General features: G+C 41.0%; 1 protein-coding gene across 3 annotated transcripts in view; it reads left to right on the top strand.

The window, feature by feature from the left end:
* limk1a (LIM domain kinase 1a) overlaps positions 1 to 11,557 on the top strand; it is a 54,850-nt gene extending 43,293 nt beyond the window's left edge. For all 3 annotated transcript variants that reach the window (XM_004543774.5, XM_004543775.5, XM_004543776.5), the window contains 13 exons: positions 1,121 to 1,230; positions 2,250 to 2,465; positions 2,796 to 2,901; positions 3,263 to 3,477; positions 3,620 to 3,806; positions 4,059 to 4,145; positions 5,107 to 5,238; positions 5,398 to 5,457; positions 6,106 to 6,171; positions 6,870 to 7,038; positions 7,144 to 7,199; positions 7,791 to 7,948; positions 8,359 to 11,557. In XM_004543774.5, coding sequence (XP_004543831.2) covers positions 1,121 to 1,230; positions 2,250 to 2,465; positions 2,796 to 2,901; positions 3,263 to 3,477; positions 3,620 to 3,806; positions 4,059 to 4,145; positions 5,107 to 5,238; positions 5,398 to 5,457; positions 6,106 to 6,171; positions 6,870 to 7,038; positions 7,144 to 7,199; positions 7,791 to 7,948; positions 8,359 to 8,527 — 1,731 coding nt within the window. In that variant the 3' untranslated portion in view covers positions 8,528 to 11,557. The remainder of the gene's footprint in view (positions 1 to 1,120; positions 1,231 to 2,249; positions 2,466 to 2,795; positions 2,902 to 3,262; positions 3,478 to 3,619; positions 3,807 to 4,058; positions 4,146 to 5,106; positions 5,239 to 5,397; positions 5,458 to 6,105; positions 6,172 to 6,869; positions 7,039 to 7,143; positions 7,200 to 7,790; positions 7,949 to 8,358) is intronic.
* The last annotated feature ends 14,031 nt before the right edge of the window (positions 11,558 to 25,588 follow it).

Genomic DNA, 25,588 nt, shown 5'->3' with positions numbered 1-25,588 from the left:
TCGACATGTGTTTACTTGTTTGTGTGTCTTCACTGCTGTTTTCCCAGGAGGGAGGAGTAGTCGACATATGGCTGTAGACGGAGGTTTTCATTGATTCTTTGATCTTCACTTTTCCCCTCTCTGTTTTTAGGTTTACTACCATTTAAAAGTAGTTCTGCTTAGAGGCTGATTCAGGTTTGCAGCCATGAGTCCTTTTTATAATGACCTGAATCATATGCAGTATTGCAGGGGCACAGTCAACGTTAATATTTCATCAGGTATTCTGGTGATTATTTCTCCACTAGTTTATCAGAAAGTTAAATAACGGAACAGCTGAATGAGTAAATTCTGTTTGCATGTGATTGATTATTCTTTGTCCAGCTCTCCTCCACGCGGTGCCCCTTCTTAGTCCTCCTGTATCTCATTAGCATTGTAAATCAGTGCAGTTGAGGAGTGCTGTCAAGGGGTCCACTCCCTCCAAAAATTTCTGCCACTAAAAGCAAAAAATGGACTAACAAGCACAGCCTCTGGGGAGCAAATGGCTCTCATGGGCTTGACCTTAGGTACTTAATTTCATGTCTCATGTTTAATCATTAAGCCTTTGAGTGGGTGGGTCGTTTGCACGGACAGGCGCCACATTACCTGAAGGAGTCGATAATAATACATCGAAGGCTACTTAATCGATTATTTTAGTCGATGAGTGTCGCAACAAGCAAGGACAGGGAGCGGCATTAAAAGTGGGGGTGTTGATGCTTGATTTTTCTGGTCATGTTAGTGGTCTCTGGTCTGAGGAACACCCAGAGCTTCACCCTCAGAGCTGCCAGTATGAATTATCGGCTGGTCTGTTTTCTTTATTGGCCATAACTCAATTCTCTCTCTTGTTTGCAAAACTGCCCCGAGCTCTGGAGGGCATCTGGCAGCAGCAAACTCGATGTTTGTGCATGAGACTAATGATTACCCTCAATCACCAGATCTCGCCCTTCTTTCCAGACGCAGCCTCGTGTTGCTTGTTGCTCAAAAACCCTGAAATATTGCTACATTTTTCGTCTTTAGATAGGAGAAAAATCTATTTAACATCGGACTCCACCACTCTGTTTACATGTTCATTTATGTGTTTGCATGTATGTGTGTTTTTTAACAGGTCGCAGGGGAACAGAAATATCACCCAGAATGCTTCACATGTCTGAACTGCCGATCGTTCATCGGTGATGGAGACACATACGCTCTGGTGGAGAGATCTAAACTGTACTGGTGAGCATCCGTCACTGTAAAGTTTAAACAAAAAAGCTGAGGCGCTTGCTTTATGTGTCACATCCATCATAGCCTGTGAAACTAGTACTCATGATCTTTCTCCAGTTTCATCCTCTGCCATAAGCTAATCCGCTCAGAATCTGTAGGAAAGCTCGAAAGTGTGCCATAAGCTGCTGTTGATTGACAAAATCTCAAATTTATTTCGCTTATTTCTGGCTTCAAAGGGCTTTTTGTTAACATTATGACAAACTGGTGACAACTGGCAGAAGACATGCTCATATCTGAGTGTGGTTTAAGCATGAAACAAGTCATAAAACCATTAAACTGGGAGAAGAATGCTTTTATTATCATATAAATAGTAGCTGCAGTTTGAACATCATATTGTTAGTTGCCAGCTTCCAATAGCTCCAGGGTTGCTTTAATGTTCTTGTCACAAGTTTCAGACTGTATCTATCAAAGAATATCACGAGAGAGGCGGCTAATTGTATTCTGCAGCAACATAATGACATCGCAGTGTCCATAAAGACTTAGATTCAACAAGAACAGTGAGTCTGGGGTTACATGAGAGACAGAAGACACTGAGACAGCCTAAATCTACAGAACTATGGCACCTCCCCCACAATACCTTTGAATTACTCACCTTGAGAGCTGGTGTTTTCTCAGATCATTACATTCAATGAGAATGTTGCTGACTGACATGACACAGAAAGGATATCAGCAACAGCTTTACAGTTGGGGGGGGGGGGCATCACCTCATAGGTTATTAGTCACTTCATAACATTCTGACTTATCAAAGGTCAACCTGACTCAAAACAATGAGTGTACAGTGTTGTCTTGGCTGAGCCGAAGCAACATGTGACACTGTGAAAATTATTGTAATGAGAAGTTGATTTTTCATACAAACCTCACGAGGATTCCTATTATCTGTTTTATTACTGCTGTTCTCATTTTTAGAAAAATAAATAAAATAAAAATAAATTCTATTTTTAATCTCTACTTCTCTTCCTCTCTGGCTCCAGTGGTCACTGCTACTACCAGACCATCGTGACCCCGGTGTCGCTACCGGACTCGCCATGCTCACGGATCCCTCACACGGTCACACTGGTGTCCATCCCGGCCTCCGCTGATGGCAACAATGGACGCAAAGGGCGCGGTTTCTCCGTGGCAATTGACCAGCCGCTAAGCCCGACCAACGGCTACAGTCCCGAACATGGACACACCGTCAGAGTCTCCCAGTGAGCCACGTTTGTGTTTTGTGGATAAAATGAATATCGTGTTTCAGTTTGTGGAATGTAGAGCAAGTGGAAAATGAAGAGGAAAGGCGGAATGAGTTAAGAGATGCAGCATTAGGGAAGGTTAATGGTGGAGGACAAAGGATAAAGGAGGGGGATTTATAAATGGAGGCCAGAGTGATAGATGAGATTCATTTAAAATGTATAATAGAGTGGAAGGATAGTCACTGTTATTCAAATGAGCTCAGACTTATCTGCTCTCTGGACAATACTAAAAGAAAAATGTCCCCTGTGTGTACAAAGGTGTTTAAGGAGATTTCTTTTTGTTTCCAGGGTGGATGCCGACTGCATCAGCCCAGATGTGAAAAATTCCATTCACGTTGGAGACCGGATCTTAGAAATTAATGGGACGCCCATTCACAACGTTCCTCTGGATGAGGTATTCATCACTATTTTTATGTGTTTGCTGCTAAAAGATGATGCTTTAGTTTCACTCAGGCAGTTCTCTGTGTTCCTATTGTTTTGGAGGAAAATGGGATGATATCCATCTTCAGCTTTTGAGGATTTCCAGTGGCAAGATGAGACTTAATAATATAACCAGCTGTTTAAATAAATAAATGTTTCAGTAAATTCACAAGGGAAGTTACTGAAACATGAGTGCTTCATCTAACCCTGAACTTATAAGCAAATCCAACCAGAGCACTTCAATGAGCCGATATATCCTTTTAAGTTTTGAAATGCATTAGTGCCGTTCACTTTTTGATCTGACCATCCTGTCTGATCTGTCTCTTCTTCTCCAGATTGACCTGCTGATCCAGGAAACGAGCCGGCTGCTGCAGCTCACCATCGAACACGACCCTCACAGCCAGTCGGGACAGGAGGGAGGCTCCTCGGAGGCTGAGGACCAGGTGGACGGTCCGTTGTCCACCCCACTGTCAGAAGGGCCCAGCCCCATCCTACCCATCACCCAGCCCCCCAATCCAGACATCAGCAACCTGAAATCCCGCATCATCACGTAAGACATCAATGCAGCAGCTAATATACTTTTATCACAGTTTGCTACAAAGAGTTAAATGTATGTTCTCATCTTCCCATTAATAAAGTGTGAACACCTTCCTTCATGAAAAGGTTGATTTCTTTGTTTTCCTCTCTTTTAGGCGAAGTTACAGCACTGATAAGTCGCCTGGATCCAGCAATGCCGCGTCACCAATCTCCCAGAGGAAGGACATCAATCGGTCTGAGTCACTTCGGGTCGTCTCAAACCGGACTCACCGTATCTTCCGCCCATCTGACCTCATCCACGGAGAAGTGCTGGGGAAGGGATGCTTTGGACAAGCCATAAAGGTAGATTTGAGTTGGCAGAGACTCCTTAGACTCATTAGTTGCATGCTACATTGTAAATGTAGCATGCAACGAGTCATACTGAAAAAAATCCAGAAGGGGGAAGCATTGAGATGAAAGAAGTGTATAGTGGAAGGCGGATGGAATGACTGGGGATTTATCACATCAGGGAATTTTTCTTTTTTAAGTTTTGTCTCTTAACATTGCTTCAGTCAGTGTTGCTTAACTTGATTTGTGCATTGTGTCTTGTTAAAGGTGACACACAGAGAGACGGGTGAGGTGATGGTGATGAAAGAGCTGATCCGTTTTGATGACGAGACTCAAAAAACATTCCTCAAAGAGGTGAGTGGAGACAGACAATCTCAGAGACTTCAGACTGTGAATGAAACATAACACAGAGCAGCTTGTGCACCAAAGTTATTGTTGTTTTTTCTTCTATAAGCCAAAGCTAAAGATTGTAGTTAAAGTGAGACATTCCTGAATGTAGGAAAGGGGTAAATGAAAAAGGCAGACGTCTCACACCTGAAGAGAAAATGAAATTAAAAAGGCATAAACTCCCCTTTGAAATAATATCAGTTCACTATGCTCACATAGTCCTGTCTCCCAAAAATGATGGCTGGGCAGATTTTATTTTACCGCCCACATTAAACTTTATCTCTCTGCCGACCTCCCTAAAGAGAGCCGATAGCAGAGGATGACTCAGGTTCAGATTTCTGTGAGGCTTTTTGGGGTTTGAAGATCTGAATCACTCCTCGTGTTCCTGTTTGGCGCTAGATTAGCCTCATTCATCCAGTTAACTGCCTCCTAAATGGGATGTTTGAAGCTCAGAAAAATGGTTCCACTTTAGTTGTGGATTATGAGTGGGTATTTAGCTTTATTATTGGGTTGAAACAGTGAGGAGTCTTGTAATTAGAAAAGTGAGTAAAGAGATTCGCTGTAAAATGAGCCCCAGTCACAGCTAAGCAATGATTATTACTCGTGCTGGCTGCTTGTTTGTAGGTGGCCCAAGTCTTAAATTACTGAGTCTCGTGTAATCCTCATCGGTGAAGATTAGAAAAGAAGGAGGCAAACATTTCAGATGTCATGTGTAACAGTGGCGTGCTGCCTCCTCCATGTGACTTTAGTTTTACCAGTAGTGTAGTCACATTTGTAAAGTAGCAGAAGTAATTGCAAAAATATTAACACTGACTGTCATAATTTGTTCAGGTGATAGTTTTGTACTGTGAATATTTAAGATCCCTTACAGCTGCTGTGGACTTTTCCCAGAGATGTGTGAAAATAAATAATTATTTGTGTCTTTAAGGTGAAAGTCATGCGATGCCTGGATCACCCCAATGTGCTCAAGTTCATCGGAGTCCTCTACAAAGACAAGAGACTCAACTTCATCGCAGAGTACATCAAAGGAGGCACTTTGCGGGAAATCATCAAGAAAATGGTAAACAAATGGGGGGGTGTTTGTTTCCTATATGGAATTCCAATGCACAGACTAGCATGGTTATTATTAATAAGGATAATAATAAAAATAAAGAAGAAGGGATTCATCACTTTATACCAGTATGTTACATTAAGTTGTGTGTTTTGGTTTTTCCTATAGGACTCAAACTATCCCTGGAACCAGCGGGTCAGTTTTGCTAAGGACATCGCTGCTGGGATGGTGAGTGTATATACTGTTAATACACTCTGGAAAACAAACCAAGGTTTTTCTGCATGGAGAAAGTGGTTTAGATCATTATTATTGTTTTGCCACTGCATACACAAAAACACAGAACACGACACTGCCAGACTCTAAAACATACAGAGGGAAGTGAAGATGGTGCGGTTGTATTGTCAATAACAAAACATAACCAAGATCATAACCTTATAAATAAAAATCAAATCCTGTTGAGCCAAGAGAAAAGTAGAGATCAGTGGTTGTGAGAGATAACCACCGCTTCCTGTTAGATGCACTCTGAATATCTGCTGTACACATACTTTTTGCTTTAGTCTTGCTGTTGTCTCCCTCTAGTGGTCATGTTTGTGAGCTACAACACTTGTGAGGTACTTTTCTTACTATAAAGGTTAAATCGGAGCATAAATTCCTGCAGGATAAGAACACAGGTTCTCTGGATTCCCCCCCAGATAGCTGTACAGTGATGCATATCAAGCATGACTGTGTTATTGTATATTCAGCAAGAGCTTTTTGAAATAAACCCAGACAGTATTGTTCGACTTGGCAGTGTTCTACTTACAGATTATCAAAAGACTGTTTATTTATTTTTATTCTTCCTGCCTTTCCTTCCTCTCCTATCTGTCTGTCATTCAGGCATATCTGCACTCCATGAACATTATTCACCGGGACCTGAACTCTCACAACTGTCTAGTCCGAGAGGTAAGAACTTGTCTTCCTGTACACTTTTGTGTTTGTGCCGACATACCTCTGCACATACAGCATGTTTTCTTTAAGGATTTAGGACGGCGCACCTGCCATTCGCTCATACAAAAACAAAAAAGGCCTTTGTTCGCAGTTGCTATGGGAGACTAAGACGACTTAAAAAACACTCCACACAAGAAGCTTAAAGCAGAAACATTCAGCTTGCCGGACCTAAACAAGGGGAGTGCTGAACACGTGTCACATGACAACAAAATGTTTGCCTGACAGCCTGGAGATTAATTTTAAGCTCACTAGCGAAGCTTAAAGCTGATTCACCACAGATATATCCCTGAACACTATGTCTGTCTTTTTTTCAGAAGTGATGATGTTGATAGTGAAAAGAGTGAATCCAGAACTAGTAACTAGCAGGTTGACGCTTTTTTCAGACAGTGTTTCCCTCAAGCTGTAAAGCGAATGAACTAAATATGCCCATTTCCTTTATGAAAAGTGAACAAGTCATTAAACCTGTCAGCCTGTGGTCTCACACACAAGCTGTCCCCTGCTCCCAGCAAGTGATTTCATTGCATCTGACATCATTTTATACTGTGAATGTCGTTAATGTGAATACTTTGTGTAGTAAAAATCACATTTAGTGACTTTTGGTGAGTATGCTTGTTGCATAAAAATAAAATGTTTTGGCATATTTCACTTTAAAGAACAACACAGTGGTGGTGGCAGACTTCGGGCTGGCTCGACTCATGGTGGACGACAAGAACGGGGAAAAGCTGACGCAGGGAAAGCTGTCTGGCATCAAGAGGCCCGACCGCCGGAAGAGATACACGGTGGTGGGAAACCCCTACTGGATGGCTCCAGAGATGATCCATGGTATGAACTACAGGAAGTGATCCATGTCCTTGCTTACCTGTGCTAATCACAAATATTTTATTGAGTATGAGATCACCAAAAATATTTTGTCTTTTTTCATCGCAGGGAAGAGCTACGATGAGAGAGTAGACATCTTTTCCTTTGGTATCATGCTCTGCGAGGTAAGCTATCCATCAGCTGCTCTGGATATTTTGAATTCCTGAAGTTATATTTTTTTCATGAATAAACCCGGAGATCTCAAATGTCTTCAGGGCCTCCAGATGATAAAACCAGTCTAAGGTGTTATTCTGTAATTAGAGGAAAAAGTTAACACTGTCAAACCTTGAATTTAGCCTCATATGAAACACACCATTACATTTTATGAGGGGAACAGTCTTCCTTCTCCCAAACTCCACATTTCTTAGAGGGGGAAAACTGCTTTCCGACTGAGCATCCAGCGCCACAGTGATGAAGGCTTGCAGCCTGGCCACACACCATCCACATAATTTGGGCCCAACAGTGTAGGAGCTCCAGTATGAGTTCTCCAGATGAACGTTATTATCCAGAGAACATTACAGGGATTAGAGGGCAGGAAAGCAAAGAAGTCTTCATGTGGCTGCTGACGGGCACACAAATGATAGTTGTGGTCTGCTGGCACCATGAGCTTCTGTTTGGGGGGTTTGCTGGTTTTCAGCTGGAGGGCTGACCAAGACTGGGGGAGACTTCTGACACTTTGATCTTTAACTCTTTTTGCTCTTTCTTGCTCTTTCCAGGTCATTGGCAGGGTGAATGCTGACCCCGACTACCTCCCCAGAGCGACGGACTTTGGACTGAACATCTCGGGTTTCCTGGAGCACTACTGTCCCACCAACTGTCCCCGCGCCTTCTTCCCCATGGCTGCTGTGTGCTGTGACCTCGATGCAGACAAACGGTCAGACACCGGATTCATTTTGACATGTAACTTAAAGGGACAGTTCACCAAGACTTGGATTATCACAGGAGCCAGCTTTTTATTTAAAGAGGTTTTTCTGATACTAACCAACCAAAAAAAACTATTTTCTCGATCCTTTGAAACTGGCCTAAACTTCCAATTCTAACAACTTTGGTTAATTCAGCACATTAAAAGGATTAAACAAGCATAAATCCTTCACTGTGTTGTATGACTAACTCAAGTAAATGCCCGTCAGGTACCTGGATTTTTCAATTCTGAGCAAAAAAATCAAGTTTTATTGTGTTTTGAGGTGAACTGTCCCTTTAATTTATAACAAAAGAACTTGATAAATACAAATAAATTGGAGAGGTTTACAAACTGTGGTGTTCGTCTGCTTTCTTAATACACAGGCCTGCTTTCTCGAAACTGGAGGAGTGGCTGGAGAACCTAAAGATGCACTTGGACATCGGTCTGCCCCTGATGTCCGAAGTGGATCAGCTGCACAAGGCCTTCTGGGAGCACCACAGCATAACACGTCCTGAGAACGGCCTGCACACCCACCCCGAGCAGCCAGAGTAGACCCGAGCAAAACAGGGACAAGTGGGACGTTATCAGTAACCCCCACAGGGGTGGCGACCACCTTGCCTGGATTGGCGCAGCGGGCGGAGGAGTCATGTAAATACCCCTCCGTGTTTGCGGGAGCAGACTGGCTCAGGCTCAGTAAATAGACTCAGGGGGAAAAATGTCAAACTGAGAAAGCCACCTGCGCACACATATTGACTTTCAAAGTAAAATCAAGAGACATTAATTAGAATTGCTTGATTCTGCTGCACCTGAAGCTACAATGGAGCACATCATATGCAATCAGACCCGACTTTCAAATCACAAATCAGCTCTCGAATCATGTAGATTTAACTTTAGAGGTCATACCAGGTCAAGAATACTTGCTGTACTATTGTAGTGTGTATGTTCATGTGGAAATATAATCCCCCCGCCCCCACCCCTAAAAACAATGCATACAGCAGACCTTCACTTTAGGCATCTACAGAATATATTGTGCAGTAGGTGTTTGCAGGTTTGGTTTTGCTTTCTGTTTGGACGTCAAAGACGAGGGAGTGTGAGTGTGTGTGTATGTCTGTGTGTGTCGTTTAGAGGTTTAGATCGACTCATGAAGCAAACCCTTTCAAGCTTTAAATAGTTCACAGAAGAGCGCATGACTGTAAATAATGCTGTCAGGGCAAATCCTGGTTCTTCGTGTCCCTCTGACCTCATTTGGTCACAAACCACTAATCTACTTGTGTTGCTGCCCCTCTCCCCTATTTCTTGTGTAGCACTGACTTTCACATGGAGGTACACGCACCCCTTTTTGGCCTAGATTTGGTACGTTGTCTCTCAGTTTTAAGAGCCGTTGGCATATCTCATCCGCACCGACATTTAAAGACTTAGCAGTGTACATAACCTATGACAATGTAAATGTTTTAAATATAGTAAATGTACAGACATATTTTATATACGTACGCGACATTGCCATATTTTTATTGGCCGACCAGAAATGGAGAGTAGAGGTTTGACTGCAGTTAAAAAGGCACAGCCGAAAGGTTTTTTTTCTTCCCCCCCTCTTCTCTTTCTACATTTCCACCACTGTGGCAGGTTTGGGGCTTTTACTGTTCGACGTATGTGCAATCTTAATCCCTAAAACGTTATTTTAAACCCCGTAAATGTTACATTTTCGTCTTTTCTCTCTATCCGAAAAAGCAGCAGTCAACCTGCGAGCTTTTGTGTCGCCACAGATGTCCGCTGGAATAAACGTTAAAATAATACTGGATCAATCTAATCGCATCAAATGGCTTTAAACTAGCTGAAACTCTAAGACTACTACAATTATATGTGGTTTTGAGAGCAATCAAGCAGTTCTTAAGGGTTCCCTCTTCTCTCGTGTACTGTACAGTAGTTAAGGTACTGCCTCATTACGTCAGCTGTCTGTCTCACACCTCTGTCTCTTGTTTACATGTAAACGCTGGCTGTAAATATCACTGTATTCCTTCCATTGTCTGTGTGCATCCTCAGAAATAATCTCCTTTGCACCTTCTAACATGAGACATTTATATCTGTTTGTTTGTTTGTTTGTTTTTTTAATCCTGCTGATGTTTTCACAAGCTGCATGATATTCTTGCTAGGTCTGCTCAGCTTCTGAACAGAGTTATTTTTGTCTTTATTTGAGATTTAAAAAAAAAAATTATAAAAGAAAGACAAAAAGTGTAAACAGAGTAAGCCGGGGTTTTAAAAAAAGGAAAAAACAAAACACAGCATCCCTCTCTCTCTTTTTGTTTTTAATAGCTATATACCCACTGAAATCTTTTTGTACACATTTGAGTACTTTGATTTGCACTATATAACCAAGTGGCTATTTAAAGCCACGTTTGTTAATTTTTCTCTCTTGGGCTACTTGTGATAAGGAAATAATGTCAGTTCAGGTTGAAATATGAATGCAAGACACTGATAGAGCCTTTTAACTATAAAAAATGGGATCCGGGAAATTCATCCTCTCGATAGCAAACTGTACCGTGTTTGGAGCGTGCTTCTGATTTATTATGAAGATGCATTTACACGGTTAAACTTTAAATACTGTCTTTTGGCAGCAGATTCGTCAACCCCTCCTCTCATATATCTGAGGTAATATTGCTAATAGTTTCGTTTCAGCACCACTTTTTCTACCTAAATAAAGCTAAAGTTTCCAAGCTTTTGCTACCGTGAGGATGAGATGTCCCGGCTCTGCCTGCTGCCTACAGACCAGTCCTTTGCGAATGATGTTCTGTGTTGTTTCTGACTGCTTGTTCCATGTATGACTCCCACAGAGGATGCAACCACTGCTGGTCTTTCTGACAATAGAACACTTCCTCACCTTTTCATTGTACTCTTTTTGGCTCAGGGCCGTAATATTCTGGAGCTTTTTCTTGATTCAGTTAATCCAGCAGCTTTGCAGAAAACCGCTCCTCAGCACCGACACTGAGAAAACATGTAAACTATGTCAGTATGTACGCTCGTAACACAAATACGCTTCTGTAAAGTGAGCTCCTCCCAGTTTATGTGTTCGTCCGTGGGCAAATTTTCTTTCTCCATCCCTGTCTGAGCCATGTTGAGCATGTTAGGCGTGTCTGTGAGGAAGTGTTGATGATCGCCGAGAATGTCGCCGCAGCACTTCTTTGCAAAGGATCGTTACCTCTGAACAATGCTGTGCCTTTGTTGTAAGCTAGCCTTGCCAACGATTTGAAAACATGAACTGATTTCCCTTTTTTTAATGTATCATAAGTGCAAGCCTGATTCAAGTGGGTTGATTATCGTTGCTGAAACCACGTTGTATGAGATTTCATCTTGTTCTGTAACGTATTTATATTTTCCAGATCTCCATTGTTAGTTTTGATATTTTGATATTTCTTTTTTGTCTTATTTAATTTTTTTCTTTCTTTCTTTCTTTCTTTCTTTTTTTTTTTACACAAGCTGTGAAAACAATTCTGCACTTTAATCCTGAACGTTTAGACTCTGAGGAGGCAACTTTTTTTTTTCCATTTTGTCACAGCTACAAATAAAACTGTTGCTCCTTAAAATAAACCAGGTGTCTGTTCTTCTTACACAATACTATGCAACAGTCTGGAGGCAGCCTTTGTTTCTTTATATGGTGCGAGGAAAATGGGAAATGTTTGCAGCAGTTTAATGAAATATGCAGACATGCATAGAAATACTGTATATAAGGCAACAACAGAGATCCAAGCTTGAAAGTCAATATTTGTCTTGACCACTTTTATTCTCCAACACGGCATGAACAAGCAGCTTTCTTGTCATTTGTTTAAGCAGTCTTCAGGAATAGTTCTGGTTCCTCTGAAGTGATGTATATAAAAAATGATGTGTCACTTAAGGCTTTTGTGCAGTATTATATCTATATTCACTCTGCGATTAACCTCCTTCCACTACTGAAGCACCAGTGAGCTCTAAATATGGTTGTTCCGATGACATGCGCTTATCTCGGAGAGCAGTATCAGCACTAGCTGCAGAGAAACTGTGTGGGCAACATTAAAGTGATAAAAATAGTGCTTGTTTCAACTTGGGATGATGAGGGGAATGAGTATTTTAAAAAAGTGTTTACAAAGCAACCACCAGATGTCACCATGTGTCTCTTATTATATCCGCTCATCATTTAGATTCATTTACAGTTAGCAGTATACACCTGTCACTACTACTGTTAAAAACAATAAACAAACACAGCACGAGTGGAAGACATGTTTACAGCTTTTTCTTAAATTAAAGCGCACAGTTTAAAGATAATTGTATTAAATCAGAAACAGTCCAGCTAAAAGCAAATCTACTCTTGTAGTACTGCTGAAGTCTTATTATTTAAGCATGAATTTCAGTGTTGAGTTGTGGAGGTGCAGTTTTCAGATTCTAAAATGAGAGTATGTAAGTAAGAAATTAGTGAGAAATGCAGTTATCACAGCTTCAACGAGGTGTCACCCTCAAGTGTGTTGCTTTGTCACATCAACACTTTTCACAGATCTTCAGCTGACTCCAATCTGAGACGATACAAACTGCAGATCTTCATGTCTGAGAACCATGAAAGAGTTGAAGTTGTATCCTGCTTTATTCCCTTACTTGGAGTCACGGTTTTCATTTTTAATTATAAAGAGAAGATTCACAGTCAGATTCTTAAGTGGTCTAACGGGCTGATTAGTGTACATCAAACAGTTGCAAGGGTTGGATGTGCAGAACAAAGTTTAAAAACAGCTTTACTCCAGCAGCCATCACTCAGATGAACAAATTGTAGCCTTTTTACTTTGTGGGTTACTGAATGCTCAAAATGATTTAGTTCTTTTTTCAATCTTTTTGTACTATGCTTATGTTGTCTGCTGTGTGTTGAAACTGTGCATGTGAGGATTGATGACTCAGGATTACAGAACAAATCTACCTATGGATACAAATAAAGTAACCTGAACCTGTTTATACATCAAAATCAATTAATTATAGATTGGCACTAACTAATAAATACACATGTAAAAGCTCAAATTTTAGGCTGGTTAGACGAATGTTTCAGCCTAAGCTGGCAAAGCATCTTATGGGTGGAAACAGCATCTAGCTACTGAAAATAATAATATTTAAAATAAGTAAATTTCCCCCCAAAATTTAAGTGCAATATTTTGGTGAACATCTTGAATCAAAGCCGGATGTCTACACTTCAATCACATCATGTCAAATATTTTGCGAAACTGAACCGCGTCACCGTCATATGTTTACAATACTTTTGTTCGATTGTAGAATTTTGATAGACGGAAATGACCCCCAACTAATCACCGCCTCCTCCCTCAAAAAGAAATACTAAATAAAGTAAAAACTAAATAAAAAAAACGGAGTTTAGCTTTGTCGTTATTTGTGACGCTCCAACGTTCACACACACCTGTGTTTACCTGTCCTCCTCCGATGCAGTGGCGTGTCTAGAAAATTTTTGTTGGGGGGGCCAGGTAGGGGCACAGATTTGGAGAAGGGTGGCAGATGTAATTGGCAGATAATGTTTAAAAAAAATTCTACCAACCATTAACCATAATTCAATAACCCTGTAAACGTAATAACCGAATGCGCTTTTAACTCTTATTAGAATGAGATTTTAACCACTACGGTGCAAAGTTTTTAGATACTGTGTTGATAAAGTACAAGAGATACAATCAGTGCTTTGTCAGTGTTTACTCAGCATTCAAGGACAGCAATATTTGCATAGTATTTTTACTGACACATAGTGCACATATGTTTTGGGCAAAAACATTTTTTAATATTAAAATACGAACATTTGTAACAAACAATTGACAAATTAGCCAATGCCAATGCAAAACTTTATCTGCCTGTTAAAAAAAGAAGATAATCTTCTCACAAACTGGTGTTTGATTTTGAAACAGGAAAAAAGTGGGGAAACAACTGAAAAGACTAACATTTGAATAAAACCTGAAAGCAAGTAAATACTTTCTATGCTGCCTTATGGTAAACTTTGGTAATATTGATGTATGAAGAACAACACTGGCTGATGATGAAATACAGTCAGCTGGCATGGTGACACTGCCAGTATTAACCTGCAGGGCTGGACTGGGACAGAAAATCTGGCATTTTGACTACAGACCGGCCCACCAGGTATAATAATAATAATAATAATGGATACTTTATTGATCCCCATGGGGAAATTACTTGTTTTTCTCTGCATTTGACCCATTCACTCAGTGAAGCAGTGGGCAGCCCACTAAGCAGGCGCCCGGGGAGCAGTGTGTAGGGACGGTACCTTGCTCAGGGGTACCTCAGGGTAGCCGTTAAGTGGATTCAAACCGCCGACCTTCCGATCATGGGGCGACCACTTTACCTACTGAGCTATCCCTGCCCCATTAAAGCCATAAAGACTTTGAATGAAAACAAATGCTGTTGTGACAGTGATGTACACTGTCTTTCTGGTATATGTATGATTTCTATACATTTTACGTCAGATAAAAACTTTGGTTGTAAGATTTAGATAATTATTTAATAAAAGCTAGATATTTTAAATGAGAATAAGAAAGAAAAGTATTTCTTTGTGCCCCCTTTCCCTGTTAATGCCCTACCTGGCCCCCTGGCAAAAACTTCCTAGACCCGCCCCTGCACAGTTACCAGCTGTCAGCTGCTTAGAAAAGGATCCTGGTGTTATTTGTCTCTCAGAAACAGTTCATAACTTCCCTTCAACTCATTCATGTCACCTAAAAGGTAAACTTGTTTCTCCATCATCTGTTCAGCTCTGATGATTCAGTAAGGACATCTCCTGGTTTCATCTTCATGTTTCCCTCTCACCACATATCCAAACTGACATCATGACCAGCAGCTTTACAGCTGTGGCTCCAGCAAACATCAGCTGATACTAGAAATTAATATTAAATAAATTCTGACAACAGCTGATCAAGCTTAAACGTGCTGCTGTTGTTTAGCGCGACATCTGCAGGTTTCCTCTTTCTGGCGCAAAGTGAGTGATAAACAAACAAGAGAGAAAAGCCGATCAGCTGATCATTGATCAGTTTTATGATTGAAGTAGAAACAGGAGAGGGAGGGGAGAGAATGAGAGAAGAAGAGGCAGCTGTGCAGCGTAACGACAGAATAACTCCAGCTTTGTGTCTTTTTCCATTCTAGCTAAAGTCCGGGACAAACTGCGTCTCTTCTCAGCTCAATACGAAACGTGTAATATTTTCTCTGAATGAGGGACCATCCCATTTTTTTAAGGAGCCGTTGGCAACTCTACTAACTAACCTTATGAATAAAATAAAGTTCACTATCAGTAACATCACCCACCTAAAAACTCCATCAAGCTGGCTAGAACGCAGTACGAGTTATTGCAACTGACAGTAAAAAGTCAGCACAACGAAAATAAACTGCACCTAAACTTAGTTTATATCTGACCCAGATAGACTGCAGGTCATAACTTCTTACCTGAAGTTCAGTTCACCTGACACTCGGACTGGTGGCCTCCTCGGGGCTCTCCACCTGCCTCCCCTTCCCTCATCCACCTGCTGGCCTCTGTGGGAGCCCCGCCATAGACACCACCAAACAACTGAGTTATTTTTACACATCTGCCAGCATCTGGCCAGCCCACCACCTGTCATTGTTCATGCCATTACAAAAAAAAAAAAAAAAAATAAGCCACCGGGCATATGCCCGGTATGCCCGATGGCCAGTCCAGCTATGTTAACCTGCAACCAAATCTGCAGCTCCATACAGCAATGTTACGACTTAGATTATATCTTATAACTCATAACTCTTATGTTAGCTGCCCTCAGTAGCATACTGTCTGAAATATACGACGGCTGCAATAATTCTTTAAGTGTTATTTTCTCCTTGGGATTCTAATTTCACCGAAGTTTACTAAACTCAACAAACTTAATATTACTTACCGGGACATTTATTCTGTCTTCATTTTCTTTCACCGAAAAATTGTTTCCTGCAGTGCCGTCTTTCGTGCTTGGCTCTCCTACCTTTGCTAACGTGATGCACATAGCGCAGAAGCCGATGCTGCATTCACTTACACTCGGATATCTGAGCTTCACCGTGAAAACATAATCGTACATTTGTTTGAATTTTATTGTTTTACCTTTGGGGTGGCACCTGGGGTGGCCAGTCTGGTTGGGGGGGTGGCCTGTGCCCCCCCAGGCCACCCCGCTGGACACGCCATTGCTCCGATGCTAACAGCTTCCCCGGAGTGCTGCAGTTTATTCCTCTGAGACGCACGTGACCGTTCTTCCCGACGCGCATCCACGTGCGATTGTTTTCATTCCGACGATGCTGCGGCAACCGCGGCTGCTCTCTGACGTCACCGAGCTGGCAGTCAGGAGGCGGCTCGACAGTTTGAACCGCGAACGGAGAGAGAGTGTGTGTGAGAGAGAGAGAGCGAGCGAGAGAGAGTGAGCGAGAGAGAGTGTGTGTGTATGTATGTGTAGACACGGGTTTGTCCGGTTACAGCACGCAGGCGAGTGTTTTACAGTCACGGTTCAGATTCGGAGAGAAAATTAAGGAAAATACCGACGAAGAAGAGGAGGGGGGAAAAGAGAAGAAGAAGGTCGCGGCCTTTGGCGCTCAGTGAAACTTTAAGATGGAAAATTCATCCAGCAACAGCCGGTTTCGGTCCGCAATGTTCAACCACGGTGAGTCCTCACATCCGACACTGAATGCGGAGATGCTCGTCTACTTTCTGAATAGGACCTACCTAAGAAAAAATAAATAAATAATCACATGTCCTTCCTTTTAAACTGTATTATTGTTATAATTTAATCAGTTAAACACACAAATCGTCACAATCTTCATCATCTCAGGTCTGTTTGGCTACAGCTCCGGGTTGTAAGCCGGTGATATAAGTGCAGGTTTTATTTTTATGGGTCTACTCAGACAGACAGGACAGGATTGAGGGTACACTTCGTCCCGCTGAATGAAAAATCCTTGGAAAGCCTGGCAGCAGCCTGAGCTCCACACGGGACGACAGCACTATAATTCTGCAGCTAAAGACTCACCACACCGAACTATTTCTGGACTACGCAGATCTGCAGTCAGCTCCATAAATATTTGGACAGTGACACTGTGTTTTTTTTGCTTTTTGGGTTTTTTTTTTGTTGTTTTGTTTTTTTAATCTCTGTAATCTGCTGTGTTTAGCATCAAAGGATTGAAATGAGCCTTTACGAGGTGATTAAAATGGAGACATTTGGCTTTAATTCAAGAGGTTTAACAAAACTCTGGAAGGGGGGCTATAGACATCAAGTGCAGAGTTTCCTCCCCATCCAGCTGCCTTCACTTGGCTGGTAATTAGTGTAGCTATGTGCCCTGAAAGGGTTAATGCAGATAAGGACCACAGCTTCATTGTGTCATTATAAAACCAGTGTGGTGAAGTACAGAGGCAAAATGACTGTACTGGGGAGATGGATGGAGAGCTTGGAGTGTATATTACACCATCACCATAAAACAAAAAGTTCTGGTTCAGTTTGTTGCCTCAGATCGCTTTTCACTGACACCTTTATGTTTTTCTTTCTCCTTTGGATGTTGTGGAACAGCATTCGACAGCCCAAAACCAAACATTGGGCTCCACTGTTGGGTTTTTCTAAGCCAAGATATTTGTAAAGTTTGTCTTTTTCAGTGGTATTTTAGAAATTTGTGGACACATTGTGTTCTCTTGACATCAAATAGATTTGGTTCCCTGTTGTAAACAGTTTGAATCTCACCTGTATCTTATCGTGTCGGTGTGGGTACAGAGAGTAGTTTATTGGGCACAGTGATCTTGTGATGTGAAGTACCGGAGGCTGCAGTTGAGCTGAAACATTCCCCTCATTGAAACAGCTGCCCTGTGGTGTACTGTATGCACAGAAGGGTTGTGTAATGGATACAAACATGGCGAAAAGAAAGTGGGAGGTGATGAGTGCTCTTGTGCTGAGCGTTCATATGATATTCTTTTCGTGTGTTGCTCATGTCATATGTTGCCCCCAGATGATTAGAAATATGCAGTGAACCTTTTACTTTGTCAGGTCTGTGCTCAGTGTCTCTGCTCTAAGTAGTAGTAAGGTTATACTACTATGCCGATTTAAGCAATAAAACAGCCCTTTAATACACAATAAGACCCAAATCCCTGTTGCAGGAAATGAGACTGTCCAGAGACAGCTCTTCTGCATCCCTGATAAATAATTTTTGTGGAGTCTTTAGATTTCACAGCATAGTTCTAAGTTCAAATGTTAGAGCAAGCAGCAGGACATGGAAACACTTTCTTAGGTGTCATTTTTTTTCAGAACTGCTGGCATGTAATAAAATAGAACAATTAGTTTATTGTAAACATATGTAACTGGGTTTAATTAACAAATATACCAGATGTACTGTATGTGCTAAATACACTTTTTCACTCTGTTTGAAAGAAGGATAAATATTTTGGGAAGAAGTCAGAGTGATGTGGGTCTAAAATTATCCAAAGTGAACCCAGAGCTGTTTCTATTTGATTTGTATCCATAATAAAATGCCCAAGCTTTAATAGAGCTCAGTCTGTTAAATGCCAAAGATATATTACTCCTAAACCAAATGTTACACAATAGATAAGACAGGATGCATACTAGAAGACAAATAAGGTTTGAGGGCAATTTTAAACTCTTTTAAACATTTGGATCCCTCAGAGTTAATCATGCAGTGTTTGGTTTGTTATACATCGTAGAGGTATTGGGCCAAACCCCTTAATCTTTGAATTCCAGTGTTTCGTTTAGTCCCATTGTTGCTGGTGTATAAAATCCAGCACTTAGCTTCTTCCCTCCTAAATATTCCACAGTTAGCTGTAAGTGGTATTATTGCAAGGTGGAAGCATTTAGGAAGCACTGCATCTCCACCTGGCCTCAGCAACTGCAGAGCTTCCAGCCTCCTTTGGCATTAACATCAGCATGAAAACTGTGTGCTGGGAGCTTCTTAGCATGGGTTCCATGGCTGACAGTGGGTGTTTTGGACAGGTGGCACAGTGTTCCTCAGGGAAAGCCTTGTCCTCCTGCTTTGGCTGTGCTGACAGCCTCGCTGGTGGAGGATCTCAGCATGTAGGTCAAGAGAGAGAAAATTAGGAAGTGAACCAAGTAGCTTTTACACTACTGTAGTTCTGTGAGTCCATAATTAGATGTTTTCATTCCAAAATTTGCAGATATTTTTGGAGAGCTGTGAGTGTGAATGTTAAAGTTATCCGTTTGTTGTTAACCATGCCATCATGTCACAGTAATTTGGTGCTTCTGGAATCAACACATGCTGCTCAGTTTGGTTTTAAAGAGCAGCAGCAGTAATATGCAGCTCATACATTATATATTGTCCATATGCAGGACTGACTAAACCACCTCCTGTTGCTGCTCTTATTGAAGTGGTTGTAAATGGTGGCAGAGGCTATAATGATCTTTCAGCTCCGTGACCTGTGTCTCAGTTTGCTCTGCACGCTCACAGGCAGAGATGGTCCTGAGTTTAAAGCAGTGAATCAATATTTGTTATCGTGCCAGGAAGCCTTCCAGGATGGGCAGCTTGGAGTAAAGAAATTTGTTTTGCCTCTTAAGACTTGAAGGAATCGGTAAATGGCAAACCTCATGAATAATTTGGATCGTCGCCTGCTCATGACTAATTACTGGAGTGGCCAAATGTTTCAAAAGTGCTAGACTTTGAGATTGGTGCCAGTTTGATGCTATTTTTATCTGAACCTTTCACCAGTACAAGACTTCTGTGTGGAAGTTGGTTTTCAAATGTTATTGTCCTTGCTTTCTGTCAAACTAAACTCCTGGCTAGCCCACTCCAACTCTGTAAACCCACCAGGAGCCTCTGCCCCAAATTATTTACATAACACAAATGTGCCGACACTGATGACTAAATTCCATCCTTTAAGCATGCGGGCTTGTAGCATCCTCACTTGAGCTTTACCACAAGCCACATGATAATGTTGTTGCTTTTCAAACACCCACCCATCCATCCATCCATTTATCTAAGTTCAAAGTTGGAGAGGTAGGGTACAACCTGCACAGGCTTAAACAGCCAACAGGATCAAAATTTTATTCATTATCCCTTGTGTGTATTTCAGTAAAAGTTGACCCATGTCACTGAAACCTTTTTAAATATCTTGGCACCAGAAAGAAAGAGACAAAGATGTGTTTTTGTTGTTGTGGTTAAATTGTGGGAATATGATTGAATCTAAAAATGTGTCAATTATTTTCGATCTTCAAAAGAATGCTTTACAAATATATATTGGTGTTCCATGTATTTTTGCTTACTTGTTTGTTATTTTATTTATTTATTTTTTGTCGTTGAGAGTGTTGTTTAAAATTGTTTGAATTACTTGATTGAATATTGAGACTGTTTTGGAGCATTTTGTGTTTTCTGGTAACACTTCTTAGATAATCAGCATTTTCTTTGCATTTAAATATTCTCCTAAGTTTCAGGGTTGCTCATGATTTGTCTGTATGACTAAACATTTTGGTATTTATGTGTTTCTTCTCCTCCCCTATGTGTCCGACCTGTGTTGGATGTCATCTTCCTCCGACCAGATGATGAGGTAAGAAATCCTTTTTTGCTTAAATCCTACAACCACAGACAAAGTAGGGCGCTGATGAGGCTAGGCTTGACCTTGATTATCTCACCAAAATGAGGATGAGTTTGTGGATGTCAGGGCATTTTATCCCTGCTAGTCGGAGTTGTTGTTCAGTTTCAGATCAGAAGTCACTTTTCTTTTCACAAATTGCTCTCCCTCATCTTGTGTTTGTTTTTGGTTTTGTTTTTTTTGCTGTGAATACTTTGAGTGTGAAATGGTCTGGGCTTTTCACCTGGCTTCATGTGAATGGGTGTGTTCACAGAGCCCAGATTTTCTTGTTCCACATGTTCTGCAGAGTGACAGCTGAGAATCTGCTACATGTTCCAGCTTTCTTTTTTTTTCTTTTGTCTGTTGGATGATGAAAGGGCGACTGTAGACACTCAAATATGTAAAGTGAAACTTGGAGTCAGCAGCTCTCCTGAACCTGTGCTGCAGTTTGAGTGACTGCAGTCAAGTGTGATCAGCTTTCCAGCAACCAGATGACTGTCACCTTAGTGTCAAAACCCACCAATGCTTTTGCTTTACTCCTTTGATGTCACTGTCCAAAACCCCACAGCTGTGTTTGGCCCCACTGACTGGGGATGAAAGAGGAGGAGGACGACGGGGTGTTTGTTTTCCAGCCCGAGCAGTTCACAGACGAGTGGAGAGGGGTTGGATTTGCGTGGGTGTGACAAACCCCGGTTTCTTTCTCAGCTGCATTCCTGGCCTGTGTGACAGAGCTGCAGGGTGTGTTGACAGAGGGAACAACACCTAGGGAGGAAACTTCTAGCATCTGTCCAAGGCTGAGAAGTGGCGGCTGCTGCTGCTGTAGCTCCTGGCTGGATGACAGCATTCGCTCGTTACTCTCCTGACGGTTTGGCACATCTTTCGTTGGGTATGTGATTAAATAAGCAGATGGTCCGAGTCTGCATAATCTTAATTCTCGCTCTTCAAACCACACCCATTGTTGCTATTCTCATTAAACACAGTCTACTGTATCTACACATCTGAAAGCCATCATTAGGTCCAGATTGACATAAATAAAGCACCCTTCCCCTGCACCCACACCCAGTGGCTGTAAAACCACGCAGGACTGTGGGGTGTGGTGGTTCAAGAGGGTGGCTGTGGCTTCCTTTTGTTACCCTAAAAATGCCACATGCACACATGCACACAGACACAGAGACGTCAGATGGGCAGTACCAGCTGTGGAAAGCATGTAGAAAAGGACGGTTGCTTCTCTTGAGAGAACTTCTCCACACACACATCAGCATGGTGCATTCCTCTGTGGCTTTTACTCAACTAGCCATTAGCTTTCTGAGGCTTCAGCTGCTGCTTGCCACTGCAGCCAACATGCAGGCGCTCTATAGTTGGAGTTTATTAGCCCATTAGCTCGCTAGCGACTGCAGCGGATGCCGGTTTCCCTCTCTCCTCTGATTCTCCTTTGGCTGCGTCTGTTTTTCTCATCTGCTGTTGCTGCAACTGTGCACGCTCTCTTTGGGTTAACTTAGAAACTGGAAATGCAGAATGTCTAGTTTATGCTGCACCACGCCTGTTTGTCAATTAACAGCCATTTCTTTGTTAAAGACACACTTGCACTACTTGTTGTCATTGTGAAGTAAAAATAGCAAGCAATTAAGCTCAGGGAATGTTGAATGATTACATTCTGTTTGTCTTGTTTTTCCAGTGGGGTGTTAAATAAGTACAAATGAAAATTGAATCAAGCCTTACCATTACTTAAATGTCTTAAAAACTTCTCTCTCTTTAGCAAGCAAAACTTTAACATAGATAGTTCCATAGCTGTCTTCTTACTATAATGATCATAGCATATTTATGTATATATGTCTGTATGTAACCCATTTCCACCTTAATGGGTTGATCAATCTGAATGAGACTTCGCACGGACTTCGTCACACATACAGCGGTTATTAACAGCTTTATGTTTTTGAAAAAGATTTCTTATGAATCCCTTTTTTTCTTTTTTTCTTTTTTTTTTTTAATTTCCTAATATATTATGTCCATTTCATCATCCAATCATCATTGGCGCTGTGATGGAAATTTGCTTGAGTCGCCACAAATTAGAGAGTGAAGAGTTTGAAAATTGCACCAAGGGCCTGGTGCTGTGTGAATATTGTAAAACGACATCAGTAGGCGTTAAGAAAGTCCAATTGAAAACAAGCAAGTAAATCAAATAAATGAATGGTAACTGTTTTGTGACAGTGGGAAGGAAGAACTCCCTTTTAACAGGAAGAAACCTCCAATAGAATCTTGCTCGGGGAGTGTCAGCCGGTGTGTCCGGTTGTGCTGAGAAAATGTTGCTTTTCTGACTTAAACACGCTAAAACCGCAGATTATGTTACAGGTTTGATATTTAGCATGTGTATGACACATATAAAGTATCTTTATTTCCCCACTGTCCTCTCTGATCTAGTAATTATCAGAACTGTTAACTTATTTCAGCTGTGGTTTCTTGAGTTTCCACAAGATGCATCCATAGAGAATTAACTGTGAGGCCTGCATGTACTATTCCCCTTAAAGTCATTATTCTTCCCTGTGCAAAACTTAAATGATTATAATTAAGGCAAAAACGAATAAAGTGTATAAAACCACAAATTTATAATGAGGACCAAACAACAGATGAGTAGTTTTTCAGTCTTCATTGCTGCTTTACTCACTCAGTATTTGAGAAAGGGAAACGGGAGATAAAAAATTTTGCACACCTGGTTTACTTTACATGATGTGTGTTATCGTATGAATCTCAGCTAACATACAGTGTCAAATATGAACATTATATTCTCTCCTCAGTTACATTTTCTCAATGAATCCCTTGGCAGTAGCACATCTCTCTTCTGTAAGCTGTTTTATTGAGACTATGATGTACGACTCATCAGTGAAAGCTGACCCATCGTTCTGTGTATCTGTGCAAAGTGTGTGGGCTTCATTCTCTGAGCGTGTAGTGAGATTCCCTGTGTAATGCAGACACTGTTTTTGCCCGTGGGTGTGGCTTTGACAGGCAGCCTGCTGGGCTTTTTTCAGCTTCATTCGATGGCAAACAGTCGTGTTAGGGAGCAGGCACGCAACACTTCACTGAACACAAGGCTGCGGTAACGCGGCAGTAAAAGGGTGGTGAAAGAGAAGAGATAATGGAGGGATTTTTTTGTCAGCATTAGACGCCATCTTTTGTTTAATATTGATGTTGAAGTTTTTCCACTGAAAGACAGGCTACAAATATGCTTTTCTGCCATTATGAAAGTGAAATATAAGAATATAATATAAGGGGGATACACAGGCATTTAAATTTGACTATGAACTTATACAAAATGCTGCAGGATATTTAAAAAATGCTTTATTGATTATAAAATAGAATATATCGGATTCATGTCGGTATCGGCAGATATCCAAATTTATGATATCGGTATCGGACATAAAAAAGTGGTATCGTGTGATCTATACTGTACAGCTTTTTTTTAAAAAAATTTATTATTAAAAAGAAAAAACACTAAAACTCTTCTGTTACACTTGTATGCAAAAAAATACTCTGCACCCCAATCTTTTAATTTAAACTTTTAGCAGAACTTTAAATCTAAATATTTAAAGTAATTTAAAATGCCATTTTTTGCAGATTTCAAAAACTCTGGTTCTGGAAAAAGTGCAATATCAGCACAAAATAATGTTTATATTCAACAACGAAAAAACAACAACAAATGGACCCATTTGTACTTAAAGCTATTTATGTTGATAAATAGACATCCAGAGTGGAAAGAAGTGCAAATAAATGCAAACACGGCTTCATGACACTCATCTTTTATCATGATTGAAGTCAGTGTAAGCTGTTTTGTATCACATTTAACCTGAGACTGAATTTTGTGTCAATTCTATACGAAACTTAACACAGGTATGAAAAAAAAACAAAACGTGTTTTTTATAGTTTGTTTGTTTTTTCGAACCACGGAACTATTTAGCCTGCAACACAGTCAGTTTTGTTTAGGCTTTTTTAAAGTAAAACTTGAGTCTATCCATTGCACGGTCAATGACAATGCACAGACATCCGTGTCCCATATATCGGTTGTTAAGCTAAACGTAGGAATGCTTTACAAACATTCAGAGATGAACTTACACACTTGCTTTACTTAACTGGAATAGCTTGCTTGGAGATGAAAAGCCGATTCGGCAGCACGTAGCGAGGTTCCAGATGCTTTCAGTGTGAAGTAACTCAAGACCGCCGACAGGTCTCGGACGCAACAGCCGCTCTTTCATGTGACTCATACTGCTCCAACGTGCTAAGGTCATTTCCTGGGCTACGCCATGTCGCAAGTTTTGTGAGTTGCTTTTGTGATATTTAATAGATCAAATTTAAAAAAAAAAAAAAAATTTTTTATTTCTCCCTGATATCCGATCCAGTAATTTAAGTAAGGATCGGACCAATACTGTATATCGGTCCATCCCTAGAACAGTATAAAATAATGCAGTCCAGTAGGCCTTATCCTTTTTCTCTGGACTTTTTTATCTTTATTCGTGCAGTAAAGTTAGAAAATAAAAAGTGAAGGACTGACACAGTAAATAGTGTGGAGCAGTGACTCTGCAGCTGCTGAGAGCTTTTTAACCCTTTTGGTATGGACCACAAGCCTTTGGCCATCAGGTTTCCAGGAAAATGTTCATTTAGCTGCTTCAGCTTAGGTCTTGTCAAAGTTTGCTGGGACACTGGAATAAGATAGAACTACTGTTAATGTTGATGTTTATCCAACAGCTGTACTCTACCTCCAGCAACAGCCTGAAATTTAGCACTAAGATGATTCTTCATGCTGATATGACTTCCTGTCTAAGTTACTTCATGATTTTAGGCTTATCTATTGCCTCTTTATGTATGCATTCCTTTGCTAATCTTTCTGGAGTAGCTGCTTGAAGACTAATGTTGGAAATGCCTTTGTGAATCACCCTGTTCATTCCTACTTTGAAATCCCAACTTCCTGCGCTCACTGCTTCCTTCCTATCCCTGCTGGGCTTGCTCACCCAGCCCTCAAGCTAACCGGCTTCATATCTGCAGATGTCCCACGTCAG

The sequence above is a fragment of the Maylandia zebra genome, linkage group LG14, assembly GCF_041146795.1.
Source record: "Maylandia zebra isolate NMK-2024a linkage group LG14, Mzebra_GT3a, whole genome shotgun sequence".
NCBI classification, from domain to species: Eukaryota; Metazoa; Chordata; class Actinopteri; order Cichliformes; family Cichlidae; genus Maylandia; species Maylandia zebra.
This window is presented reverse-complemented; position numbering and strand designations above follow the sequence as displayed.